We start from the raw sequence: 13,311 nt of genomic DNA on the forward strand, positions 1-13,311 counted from the left end.
ATATCAATAGAAAAAGATTCCACACCATCAATACTAATTTGTGATAATTTTGCACAATGCAAAGCAATAAAAATTAAAATATTGAAACATTTCAGTGTCTTTTTGATTGGTATTGTGCTGCTGTGGCTTCACCCTTCCAGGCTTGCTATTGGCTGATTCAGAGGTTAAGGGCGGCCATTTTGAGTTGACATCATTGTAGTCCTTAGTTCACAACACTTAAGTAAGCACTTAAGAATCCGTCTTATACTTTACTAAAAGTTGCTTTTAGCTTCTTTATAAAAGTCTCCTACTCTTAGAAAACTCCTACTCTTTACTAAGAATTTTTTGACACTTAAGTCAAAACTTGAGACTATTCTTAAGAACATCTTGGATGACATGGGGGTGAGTGAATTATCAGGAAATTTTAATTTGAAAGTGAACTAATCCTTTAACTAGGTTAAGACAGCTCTCTTAATTAATTTAGAAGCTAAGATCTAGTCTTGACACTTAGGAACCTTTATAAATCACATTTATTCTTAAGTCTAAGAATAAGAGTAAAATTATGTCATTGTTAGAATTTTGACACACTTAAGACTAAAATTTTACATGCGGGCCCAGATTTGACCAAAAAATCTCTTACATTTCTGGCTCTATAATGTGAAAAAAAGTGGCGGATCCGCAAAAAGACGTTCCCCCACTGGATCGCTCATACAGTGGTGGTCAGAATTATTGGCACCCTTGGTAAATATAATCAAGTGACTGTAAAAATAAATCTGCATTATTTATCCTTTTGATCTTTAATAAAATTAGCAAAAATCTAACATTTCATTGAAGGAAAAGAATTGAAAGTGGGGGGGGAAACACATTTTAAAAAATAAATGTTTTTCTCCAAAACACGTTGGCCACAATTATTGGAACCCCCTTTTACCCCTAGAGTAAAATATAGATTGTTGAGCTTCACAAAATAGAAAGTGGCTGTAAGAAAATAGGTAAAGCATTGAAAATCCCCATTTCCACTATCAGTGCAATAATTTAGAAGTTCCAATCAACTAAAGATGTTACAAATCTGACTGAAAGAGGACATGTGTCTAAATCGTCCTAATGTGAAGTGAGGAGGAGAGTTTGAGTGGACAAAGACTCTCCAAGGATCACAGCTGGAGAATTACAGAGATTAGTTGAGTCTTAAGTCTCAGAAAGCCTAAATTATCAAACAGCACCTACATCCCCACAAGTTTTTGGGAGGGTTTCAAGAAAAATCCTCTGCTCTCATCCAGAAACAATCTCTCGCATATTCAGTTGTCAGACAAGACTGGAACTTCAAACGGGACCGGCTTCTGTGGTAAGATGAAACTAAAACAAGAGCTTTTTGGCAGCAAACCCTCCAGATGGGTTTGGTGCACACAGGGATAAAAAGTACCCCATGCCCACGCTTAAATATACTGATGGATCTTTAATGTTGTGGGCCTATTTTTCTGCTAGAGGTCTGCTGGACATCTTGTTCAGATACATGGTATCATGGATTCTACCAAATATCAACAGATAAAAATTCAAAACCTGACCGCTTCTGCTAGAAATCTTATAATGGGCTGTGGTTGGATCTTCCATCAGGACAATGGTCCAAAACAAACATCAAAACCAACACAAAAATGTGTCACTGATCATAAAATGAAGCTTCTGCCATGACCATCCCAGTCCCCTGACCTGAACCCTAAAGAAAATGAGTGGAGTGAACTGAAGAGAAGAGGCACCAACATGGAGTTGGGAATCTGAAGGATCTGGAGAGATTCTGCATGAAGGAATGGTCTCTGATCTCTTATCAGGTGTTCTCCGAACTCATCAGGCATTATAGAAGAAAAGTGAGAGCTGTTGTCTTGGCAAAAGGAGGTTGCAAAAAGTATTGAATAAAAGGGTGCCAATAATTGTGGCCAACGTGTTTTGGAGAAAAAACATTTATTTCATAATGTGACTTTCCCCCCACTTTCAATTCTTTTTCTTCAATAAAAGGTTAGACTTTTGCTAATTTTATGAATTAAAGATCAAAAGGATAAACGATGCAGATTTTATTTTTACAGTCATCTTTGATCATATTTATCAAGAGTGCCAACAATTTTGAGCACCACTGTAGGTACGTACCAATGTTTCTTAATGATATTCTTAATCGCTTCACTGTGCGCAGAGAAAGTGGTTTTACAGACTACGGAATGAGGCTTATTTTGTTTAATCGATGTATTAGACTCTTCTCGTACTCTCTTCAAAGCAGCATCAAACCATTTTTTTGGGTAACCTCTGAGGATAAAACGCTTATTCATTATCACCACTTGTTGTTCAAAATCTGATTCCACATTACAGATACATTTTAATCGAAGAAATTGAGTATAGGGAAGTCCTTTCTTTAAAAAAGATGGATGGGTTCTCGCAGCATGAAGAATACTATTTTCATCCGTTGGTTTAGAATAAGAACATAGAGAAGTAAATAAAGTCCCTGATTTCAATTGGATCCTGATATCAAGAAAAGCAACAGAATGGGCATCTGTTTCCACATTAAAACTAATGGAATTCACCATATTATTTAAAAACTCAATGAATTCATCAAAAATGTTTCTGGGATCCCTAAAAATACAAAAAAACATCCACATATCTTTTCCATATGACAATATTATCTCTAAAAGGGTTATTATTCCAAATCTATCTCTCGTAAAATAAACAAAGAATTTTCTGCCGTCTCGGTTTCCTTTCTGTGAATTTCTCAGAAATGAACCGAAACTCATATGGCCTAGTCTATTGTCGCATTTTTCCCCTTTCATTTTTTTAATATGATAATTATTTAAGTGAAATACATTTTGTGCGTAGACATAGGCTATTTAATTCCTTTTATATAGCCTAATGTAATCCTTTTTTTCCATTCACAGAAGCGCAGCAGGAGCGTGATGATGATGAACCCTCATGTTCTGTTGTTTATTTTGCTATTTGTTCATGTAGGCTAAAATTAAACCCCTGGGATTTTTTTAATGATTCACAGACACTTATCAATTCTAATTTTGTTTAATTCTGATTTAATATAATCTTGTCAATTAAAGACAAGATGATCACAACTCTTACAACGTGATTAATATTCATGAACCAAGCAGCTCATCAATCTTGTGTGTTGTCATTAGTGGTAGAATTAGTAGTAGTATTATTTTCTTTTAATAATAATTACTAATCTGTTTTTTGTACATAAACACTGAATGACAAACAATATCTTAAAGGTGCTAAAGAGGATGTTTTGTTTTATACATTTTTGCAATATTACTTGAAACTGTCTTTACTAACTGATAAAAGACTATTTATTAGGTGCACTGAAAGGAATATTATTAATATACATCATCTGTGCACGAGGTAGGGCCTTAAAAACATCAGCCAATCGTTTACGCGATCATCGCGTAAACGATTGGCCCTCTGGCTTGTCAATCACTGCCATGACGTTCCTTGTGAGAGATGCGCGGTTGCTCGCTCCAGTAACTTTCCACACTCCACAGGCGCCGCATGCAATGTTTTTGTCCGGAGACAGGAGTAACAACTGCAGATTATGAGTCACCTGCGGTGAGTCCGACATAATGAATCCACTAATTGTGTGCGCGGCTTAACGATTGTAAGGCCGATTATGAATGTAAATTGATACTTATGACTGATCTCGCTCAAACGCGTCCAGTCAGAGCCAGTTGCGTTCAGTCTGCGATTACAGTCGGTGTTCAAATTCCATGTGAAAGTATATAAATCTGCTTCAGGAGCAGGAAACTATCGCTGTATGTTGAGCATAGTCTTAGAATGTTTTAGCTAGTCGTTAAATGTGTGCCCGGCTTAATAACTCAGCGAATGGCGAGTTTTGGGAGGCGTTCCCTTGAAAAGAGCTGTGAAGGAGGGGGGTTGTTCTTAAGCATGCGCTCATTTCAAAAACTCAAAGACGAAAAGAACCTCTTTACCACCTTTAAGCACCACCACCAGTTCTGCTTAGTTAAAATGGCTAATATGCATTCATGGTTATCAAGTTTTAGTTCTTGTTAATAAAGTTCTATTATTAAATAATGCTTGATTATCATAATATTGTATAATGCTTGATTGACTTATGTTAAGAGCTTTGCCATTTTACAAAGATAAGCTAATTTGGTGGAATCATGTATAATTTTTTGTTCCGGCTTTATTACGTGCTGTCGTCTCCGCTGGTTTCAAAATATGTCTCAGTTTTCTGCTCGTCCGGCACTTTGCAACAACACAACCTTGTTTCTGCAGTGACTTGAAATATGTTTCCTATAACAATGTCTGATGTTTATGTTTGACGAGGCGTGAGCAAGTCAAATAAACCATGCAAAATCTGATCAGAGCGCTCGGACTGAAACAGACTTCCAGAAATACAATTTTTGAATAGGATTTCAAACCACATATGAATGTAGCTGGAAATGGATTTGTATAAATCACATTTCATGTTGGGGTTGTATGTTTGGTCATAGGAGCTGATCAATTATTGTTCATGGTTATCGTGCCACCAGCTGGCAGCAGTAAGTGTGGCACATATTCGAGCCTTTTAAAATAGTCCTTTTATAGTTACAGTATTTTCTGGAACATAAGTGCATCTATAAATCAGCTCCATAGCAGATTCCAAGCAATCCGAGCAAATAGCTCAGAGAGGTACATTTAAAGTAGCTAGACAGATTCTGCCAGTGTTGGTTCAATGTAAACAATGATGTACATCTGAGTCCTTAAGATGGAGGGAAGTTAGCAAGGGAAGGGCATAAAAATCTGAACTTGAGCACAGCCCTGGAGTACCTCAACAGGACACTTTGTAGATGTATTTGAAATATCCATCAGTCTCAGGTCAGAGTATCAGAGCTGATGAGTTGAACCTAGAGCAGGTATGCCCAATCCTGTTCTTGGAGATTTACATACATGCAGAATTCAGATCCAACCCTGATCGAACACACCTGCCCCTGAAAATCTTAGTTCCCTTTCGAAAGGGAACTTCAACTCTGCGCTGATTGCGCTTTGGGGAACCGTCACTCGTGACAGGTGTTCGAAATGCCAAGAATCACAAAACTCCAATCCTATTGGCCGGCGACAGCCTATGACATCATATGGCGCGAACCGTGACGTATAGAGGGAGTGCCTGAGGAAGCAGTCAACATCTTCTCGTCTTTTCGGGACTGTCTTAATCGTGCCATTGTTTCACAAACTTTGGTAGGAAATTACTCCATTTATGTCTGCAAACGTTCAGGAGAATGTGTTCATCCGTGTCCCAGGGTTTTGACACTTGCTGTACAAATTTCTGGCGTTTTTCTGTCTGGTGAGGAGCGAACGCATAGACATGCTTGATGGTGTCGTCTATGTGTGTTTGTCTATGGTTCACTGTGAGCGTCTCCCATGTCGGGAAGCTCCGCTCTTGTTTGACACTCTTCCCGGGGGAGGAGGTGTCTGCATCTGTGCTTGTGATTTTGGCCCCGTGTGTGCTGAGGCAATACGGCGGCTGCAATCATAGGGCATCATTTTAAGGGCAATTTATATCTACCCTTTCCTCTTCTTCTTTCACCTCCCATATATATATATATATATATATATATATATATATATATAAAATATACTTTCTACTTGCTCAGGTGTTGTTTACAGTTAGGCTGTCTGCTGGCCTTTTTCTAAGGCCGCCTTCTGGCTTGATAGTAAAAGTGCTTTTAGGCTTAAAAGAACTTTTGATTTCTTCCTTCTTCATGCTTTAAATAAGGACGGAAAATCCGCAGGATTTTAAAGCCGCAGGAAGGTAAGCTGGGTCCATATTTTTGTTTATAAAAAGTGTAGACCTTGTTTTTTCTGTATAGCTTTCCTGAGCATGTAGTCAATAAAGTTAGAAGGGGTTCTTTTGGGCAAAATAACTGTAGCATTAGGTTGGCTAATTTCAAAACATGCAGGCTGCTTTATGGCTGCTATTTTGTAGCATCCAATGTTAGAGTAGCTTCTCAGCTAATACTTTGGTTTGAGTTAGCACTCGTCGCTTCAGTTATTTGCCGCCTTATCAGCCGCCTGCTTGCAGTGCTCCATTTTCTCCTCATATTTGAAGGTTTCAAAATGAAGCCCAAGCTTTGCTTGGCCCAGTAGGCCTTAGCTAATGGCTAGGCTAGAGCTAGGTTTAGGTATTTGTTACATCGCCCTTATTGTTACTATCCCTGTGAGGTTGTATAGTTCCTAGTTCTGGCCGCCTCCTGAGGGAGTTGGGCCGTATGCCCATTTCCCCTTCGATGTGAAAATGTAGGTGCTATGGCTGAGGTTAAACAGCTAAGGTTATAGGCTGTTATTAGCCTTCCTGGTGCTGTTTTTCCCAGGTGGTAGGCCCTTATCTTCGAGAAGATGAGTTATGCAGTGCTGCTAGGCCCCACTTTTTAGAACTTTGTCATGCTTATAATGTCTTCACATGAGCCCCTTGAATTATACTCAAGTTTGAGATTACGATGCTAAATATTCTAGCTTTCATTCTCTAAGGGTTCATTACAGATCTCAGATCTATTCTGTGAAACATTTATCCTGTTTGGATGGCATGTATTACAAAGCATTCGCGTTTGCTTTGGGGTTCTAAGCTTTAGCCCTACATACATATGTGAGCTTACTCGAGTGCTGCCACAGGTTAACGCCTGTTTCTGTGATAGCAGGCTGTGATTAGCCTCTATCTATGAACGTGGTGTTTTGTTGTACTCCCCAGTTAGGGTTTGTGTTTCACTGAGTGCATCACCTCTTGGATTGCACACTCAGGTTGAGTGTAGAGAGCATTATTCTGGTTAGAATAGTATGATCTCTGCTAGCTCCCAGTCGATCATGACCACAGCAGCTGTTTTGCATTTGCTGTTAGATTGTTGGCTCTTTATTGTAGCCTCTCTCTTAATACAGCTTGTTTTTTGAGCACTGTTGGTTTACGATCACAAGTTTGCTCACGTATTTTAGCACTGCCTCAGGCTTATGTGTTGTTTGAGGTGGTAGGCCTTATAGGCCTTCCTTAGACCGCGATAGCATACTTATGTGTACTGGGCACATTGCCTGTTGGAATGTGTAGGCTTAAGCTCAGGTTGTGTAGCTAGTTACCCACAGTTATCGGGTAGGGTCTAAAGGTGGTCCCCTTTGAGCTTGGGCCCTGTTTCTCTCTGAGTATTTTACTGAAGCAGTAAAAGGATTTGTGTCGCTGGCTGGCCGGGGCTCGGGCTGACTGATGACCTCCTTTGTAATCGGTCTGTTTAGCCTGAACCTTGATAACACTGCCACGAGCTGATGCCACGTGTCTGCTGAGGTTATAGGCCCATCGGGCCTTCTTTAGCACATGGCGTACGTTGTACTCTTGCTTAAAGAGTAGAAGGGTGCTTTTTCTGAGTACACTGCTCATCGGATTGTGTTGGATGGGCTGTTTCATGGGCACTCACAGCTACCTAATTACTTGGTTGGTCATGCGCTCAGCATGCTATGTTTTCAGTTGTATGACCTTATGGGTCATCCTGAATACCACCCTGTGTGTTGGGTTCATGTTGTGATATTAGTTCATTGTAAGAACTCTTAGTTATGTTGAAGGCCCCTTCTGGTCGGCCTCCATGGCTATATGCCTTCATTATGGTCTGTCTGTTAGGTTGAGCTTCGTACTTCCCTTTGGGTTGACTGCATAATTGTGCTTAGCTCCCTAAGCTGGTCATTGGTTGTAGACTTGTGAAGTCTCCCATTCAGACTGGCCCCAGGCTGGTTTGTGCTCCCCTGTACCAGGGTTTTTCTAGCGCACAGCCTCCTCAGTGCTTTATCAGAAGCTGAGTAGATCCTAGGATGAGCGGTTTATACTCCCCTCAATACGAGGGTTTAGAGCGCTTAGCTGAGTTCTGCTCTCCGGGATGCCCATCTCTTAATGGCCGCTAGCTGACGCCGCGTGTAACAGGTAGGCCCTCAGGGCCTCTTTTGGGAACATGCTGGCATGTACCTTTTGCGTTTCTTTGACAAGAAACAGTAAAAGGAATTTTATGTCGCTGGCTGGCTAGGGCTCCGGCTGACTCATTAACCTCCTCTGTAGTCGGTTTGTTCTGCCTGGAGCTTGATAACACTGTCACGAGCTGATGCCATGTGTCTGCTGAGGTTATAGGCCCATGGGGCCTTCTTTAGTGAGTGATGGCGTACGCTGTACTCCTCTTGCTTAAAGAGTAGAAAGGAGCTTTTACCGAGTACACTGCTCGTTGGATTGTGTTGGACGGGCTGTTTCGCGGGCACTCACAGCTACCTAATTACTTGGTTGGTCATGCGCTCAGCATGCTATGTTTTCAGTCGAATGGCCTTATGGGCCATCCTGAATACCACCTTATGGATTGGGTTCTTGTTGTGATTTAAGTTCATTGTAAGAACTATTAGTTATGTTGTTGGCCCCTCTGGTTGGCCTCCATGGCTATGTAACTGCAGTATGGTCCGTCCGTTAGGTTGAGCTTCGTACTTCCCTTTGGGTTGACTGTGTAATTGTGCTTAGCTTTCTAAGCTGGTCATTGGTTGTAGACTTCTATGAAGTCTCCCGTTCAGACTGGCTCCAGGCTGGTTTGTGCTCCCCTGTACCAGGATTTTTCTAGCGCACAGCCTCCTCAGTGCTTTTCAGAAGCTGAGTAGATCCTAGGATGAGTGGTTTTACTCCCCTCAATACGAGGGTTTATAGTGCTCAGCTGAGTTCTGCTCACCGGGATACCCATCTCTGCGTGTGGGTTTGAGTTGCTTACTGCCTTTTCGCAGTCGCTCTTTCCTGCTCTCCTCTTTTGGAGTTTGCGCTTGGAGATTCTGTAGATCACACAAGGTTGGCTAGGCTATGTTTGGCTTCCGCTAGATTAGTAAGGCCTCCTTGGTGGCGTCGGGGGTGATTTTGTCCCCCCCTACTGACTGGCCGGGGTTCTGTTTGGTTTCCTGGCCACATTCCCTTTAAGGGACCACTTTCTATGGTTTGTTGGTGCCAGATGCTCTAGCAGCCTTGGCAGGCCTTTAATGGAAGGCCTCTTTTAGGCTCAGCTTGGGCTGTTGATCGTAGGGAATGCTGTCACTGACAGCCTTGGAGAAGTTGCTCCTGGTTTTTCCCTGGAACTGCCTGACGTTTGTCCAGACTTTTTGGGCATGCACTCTCCTCTAGCATGGCAGCGTTGGTATATCGTTCCCCAAAGCGTAATCAGCGCAGAGTTGAAGTTCCCTTTCGAAAGGGAACGTCTCAGGTTACGCATGTAACCATGGTTCCCTGAGAACAGGGAACAAGACTCTGTGCTTCCCTGCCATGCTTCGGGATGCCTGCTGAACAGTCCCTCAAGGACGAGAAGGTGTTGACTGCTTCCTCAGGCGCTCCCTTTATACGTCACGGTTCACGCCGTATGATGTCATAGGCTGTTGCCGGGCAATAGGATTGGAGTTTTGTGATTCTTGGCATTTCGAACACCTGTCACGAGTGACGGTTCCCCAAATAGCAATCAGCACAGAGTCTCGTTCCCTGTTCTCAGGGAACCATGGTTACATGCGTAACCTGAGATGTTCACTGCTTCAGGTGTGTTTGATCAGGATTGGAACTCTGCTGGAAATGTAGATCCAAAGCCACTGGAAGGCAAGCCTGCAACCTTTAGCCAAAATAGCGTAGCGGCTAATGCTAAAGCTCTGCCCCGTGGTACACAGGGAATGAGACCAGAGGCTGTTTTTTGAATGGATGTCAATGGATGAGAGGCTTCACTATGCTGATTAAACAGCTTTTGTGGGGAAATAGCTAATCATTTAATTTATCTACAGCCTGTTTGCCAATCTTCAGCATGTTTTACACTAAACAATGCTTTCTTTGGGAACTATATGTAGATTTTAGCTTGATTAAAATGTATTCTTTTAAGAGAAGGCAGACTAGGAAATGTTGCGATTGACGTCACTGCCATTATACGATACGCTGAGAGGTGCTGCACATGATTAAGTTTGCCGTTACGCTTTCTCCAATGGTAAAAGACACAGACCCTCTCATCTCCCTATAATATACAATCTCTGGTAGATCTCCAGAAAAAGGTTGTCTAGTGTTTCATTTCTATTCAAATGTGCTCCGTCTGTTTGATGTACGTGTTCATACTGGTATTCGTTCACTGAAGTCTGTGAAGTTTAATGGAGCCTGTTGTCAGAAAATGCACATTTGCATGATTTTATAACATTTACAGGTAAGAGTATAACCATAAAATGTAAGTTTTGTGCTGAGGGAAACACATGTCATAACCTGGTTTGAAAACCACTAGTGTATTGAGTATAAGGTCTATAGATGGGATGGGCAATTCTGGTCCTGGAGGGACACTATTCTGCAGAGTTTAGCTCAATTCCTGATCAAACACACCTGCAACATTAACTCAACCCCATTATTTAATCGTAAAGGCTGATTTATACTTCTGTGTCAGACCTACGCTGGAGCCTCTGCACCGTAGTCTATGCGACTGTTTTCATTTATACTGCCGTTGTCCATGTTGACATGCATGCAGACCACTGGTAGGCAGTGTCCATGGTCATGTTGAGGATCAAGGCCAAAGAAGCAGCAGCTTGTCATGTACATTGTGTACATGTACATAGACACGTAACATTTTCAAAGAGGTGCGCGTCAGGCTGCATTGTACAGGCTGCTCAACCTACGCCCTACCTACGGCATACACAACGCAGAAGTATAAATCAGCCTTAAGTCTTCAGGAATGCTTGAAAATTGAAACTTAACTCTGCAAAAGAGTGGTCCTCCAGTACCAAAGCTGCCCATCCCCGAGCCATAAGATAGGATAGGGTATAGATCATACATGTTGTTGATTTTGATGCTTTAAATGTCTAAATTGTTTTATATCTATTTTTGCCCTAGACCTAACGGCACTGAAAGAGGCTAGCCATGAACTTGATGAAAAAGAAGAAACAAAACATTATAATTCCATGACTGGAGAAAAATCATCACAGGTTTCCTCACAAAAAGGAGCTCAAAAGGCAGGAACTAAAAGTTATTTCACCTGCCAACAGTGTGGAAAGACTTTCAAACATAAAAAACACCTTAAAGTTCACATGAGAATTCACACTGGAGAAAAGCCTTACACCTGTCAAGAGTGTGGAAAGAGTTTCAGTCATAAAGGAAGCCTTATAGCCCACATTATAATTCACACTGGAGAAAAGCCTTATACCTGCCAACAGTGTGGAAAGAGTTTCAGTGACAAAGGAAACCTTATAGTCCACATGAGAACTCACACTGGAGAAAAGCCTCATACCTGTCAAGAGTGTGGAAAGAGTTTCAGTCGAAAAGGAAGCCTTGTAGCCCACATGAGAATTCACACTGGAGAAAAGCCTTATACCTGTCAAGAGTGTGGAAAGAGTTTCAGTCGAAAAGAAAACCTTACAGTCCACATGAGTAATCACACTAGAGAAAAGGCTTACACCTGTCAAGAGTGTGGAAAGAGTTTCAGTCACCAAGTACACCTTGAAATCCACATGAGTATTCACACTGGAGAAAAGCCATACACCTGTCAAGAGTGTGGAAAGAGTTTCAGTCATAAAGGAAGCCTTATAGCTCACATCAGAATTCACGTTGGAGAGAACCCATTCGCCTGCCAACAGTGTGGAAAAAATTTCATTGGAAAAGGAAAACTCAAAATCCACATGAGAGTTCACACTGGAGAAAAGCCTTACACCTGCCAACAGTGTGGAAAGAGTTTCACTGTAAAAGGAAGCCTTAAAGCCCACATGAGAGTTCACACTGGAGAAAAGCCTTACACCTGCCAACAGTGTGGAAAGAGTTTCAGTGAGAAAGGAAGCCTTACAGCCCACATGAGAATTCACACTGGAGAAAAGCCTTACACCTGCCAACAGTGTGGACAGAGTTTCGCTGTAAAAGGAAGCCTTAAAGCCCACATGAGAGTTCACACTGGAGAAAAGCTTCATACCTGCCAAGAGTGTGGAAAGAGTTTCAGTCGAAAAGAAGGCCTTATAGCCCACATGAGAATTCACACTGGAGAAAAGCCTTATATCTGCACTCTGTGTGGGAATGGCTTCCCACAGGAACGGAGCCTCAGGCAACACATGAGAATTCACACTGGAGAAAAGCCTCATACCTGCCAACAGTGTGGAAAGAGTTTCAGACACAAAGGAAACCTTATAGCACACATGAGAACTCACACTGGAGAAAAGCCTTAAGCCTCGTTTACACTGCACGAGGCTACTGAAGATAAAATACAAAATAAAGTCAAATTAATCACCCTGATTTAACTCCCGCTCTTATTTCACATCACTAGGAGGCCAGAAAATGAAGACAAGAGATTCGAAGTTAAAAAACTTGACATTTGTTTGTTCTTGTCATCCATAACTGGACTTTTTTTTAGTGTATTAACTTTGTCTGTAGGCAACAGCAAAATAAAGTATGGCATATCAATAAACACAATCAAATATATAAATATAACCATTTAGCCATTTAAAAACACGAAAGCCTTGGAGAACTGAAGGGTGATAATCAAAATTCCATTTCCTCTTCACTATATATACAGTGGGTACGGAAAGTATTCAGACCCCCTTTAATTTTTCACTCTTTGTTATATTGCAGCCATTTGCTAAAATCATTTAAGTTCATTTTTTTCCCTCAATGTACACACAGCACCCCATATTGACAGAAAAACACAGAATTGTTGACATTTTTGCAGATTTATTAAAAAAGAAAAATTTAAATATCACATGGTCCTAAGTATTCAGACCCTTTGCTCAGTATTTAGTAGAAGCACCCTTTTGATCTAATACAGCCGTGAGTCTTTTTGGGAAGATGCAACAAGTTTTTCACACCTGGATTTGAGGATCCTCTGCCATTCCTCCTTGCAGATCCTCTCCAGTTCTGTCAGGTTGGATGGTAAACGTTGGTGGACATCCATTTTTAGGTCTCTCCAGAGATGCTCAATTGGGTTTAAGTCAGGGCTCTGGCTGGGCCATTCAAGAACAGTCACAGAGTTGTTGTGAAGCCACTCCTTTGTTATTTTAGCTGTGTGCTTAGGGTCATTGTCTTGTTGGAAGGTAAACCTTCGGCCCAGTCTGAGGTCCTGAGCACTCTGGAGAAGGTTTTCGTCCAGGATATCCCTGTACTTGGCCGCATTCATCATTCCCTCGATTGCAACCAGTCGTCCTGTCCCTGCAGCTGAAAAACACCCCCACAACATGATGCTGCCACCACCATGCTTTACTGTTGGGACTGTATTGGACAGGTGATGAGCAGTGCCTGGTTTTCTCCACACATACCACTTAGAATTAAGGCCAAAAAGTTCTATGTTGGTCTCATCAGACCAGAGAATCTTATTTCTCACCATTTTG

At 41.6% G+C, this 13,311-nt stretch overlaps 1 protein-coding gene across 1 annotated transcript; it reads left to right on the forward strand.

The window, feature by feature from the left end:
* The first annotated feature begins 9,779 nt into the window (after positions 1-9,779).
* Positions 9,780-12,610, forward strand: LOC125250808 (gastrula zinc finger protein XlCGF57.1-like). Its single transcript, XM_048163584.1, has one exon. It carries the CDS (start codon positions 10,909-10,911, stop codon positions 12,154-12,156), a length of 1,248 nt encoding a protein of 415 aa, XP_048019541.1. The 5' UTR covers positions 9,780-10,908; the 3' UTR covers positions 12,157-12,610.
* Positions 12,611-13,311: the final 701 nt, after the last annotated feature.

Source organism: Megalobrama amblycephala, linkage group LG17 (genome assembly GCF_018812025.1).
Source record: "Megalobrama amblycephala isolate DHTTF-2021 linkage group LG17, ASM1881202v1, whole genome shotgun sequence".
Lineage (NCBI taxonomy): Eukaryota > Metazoa > Chordata > Actinopteri > Cypriniformes > Xenocyprididae > Megalobrama > Megalobrama amblycephala.

Bases quoted from the DNA above. Each gene is read 5' to 3' on its own strand.
- LOC125250808 (XM_048163584.1), top strand. From the start codon at position 10,909: ATGACTGGAGAAAAATCATCACAGGTTTCCTCACAAAAAGGAGCTCAA.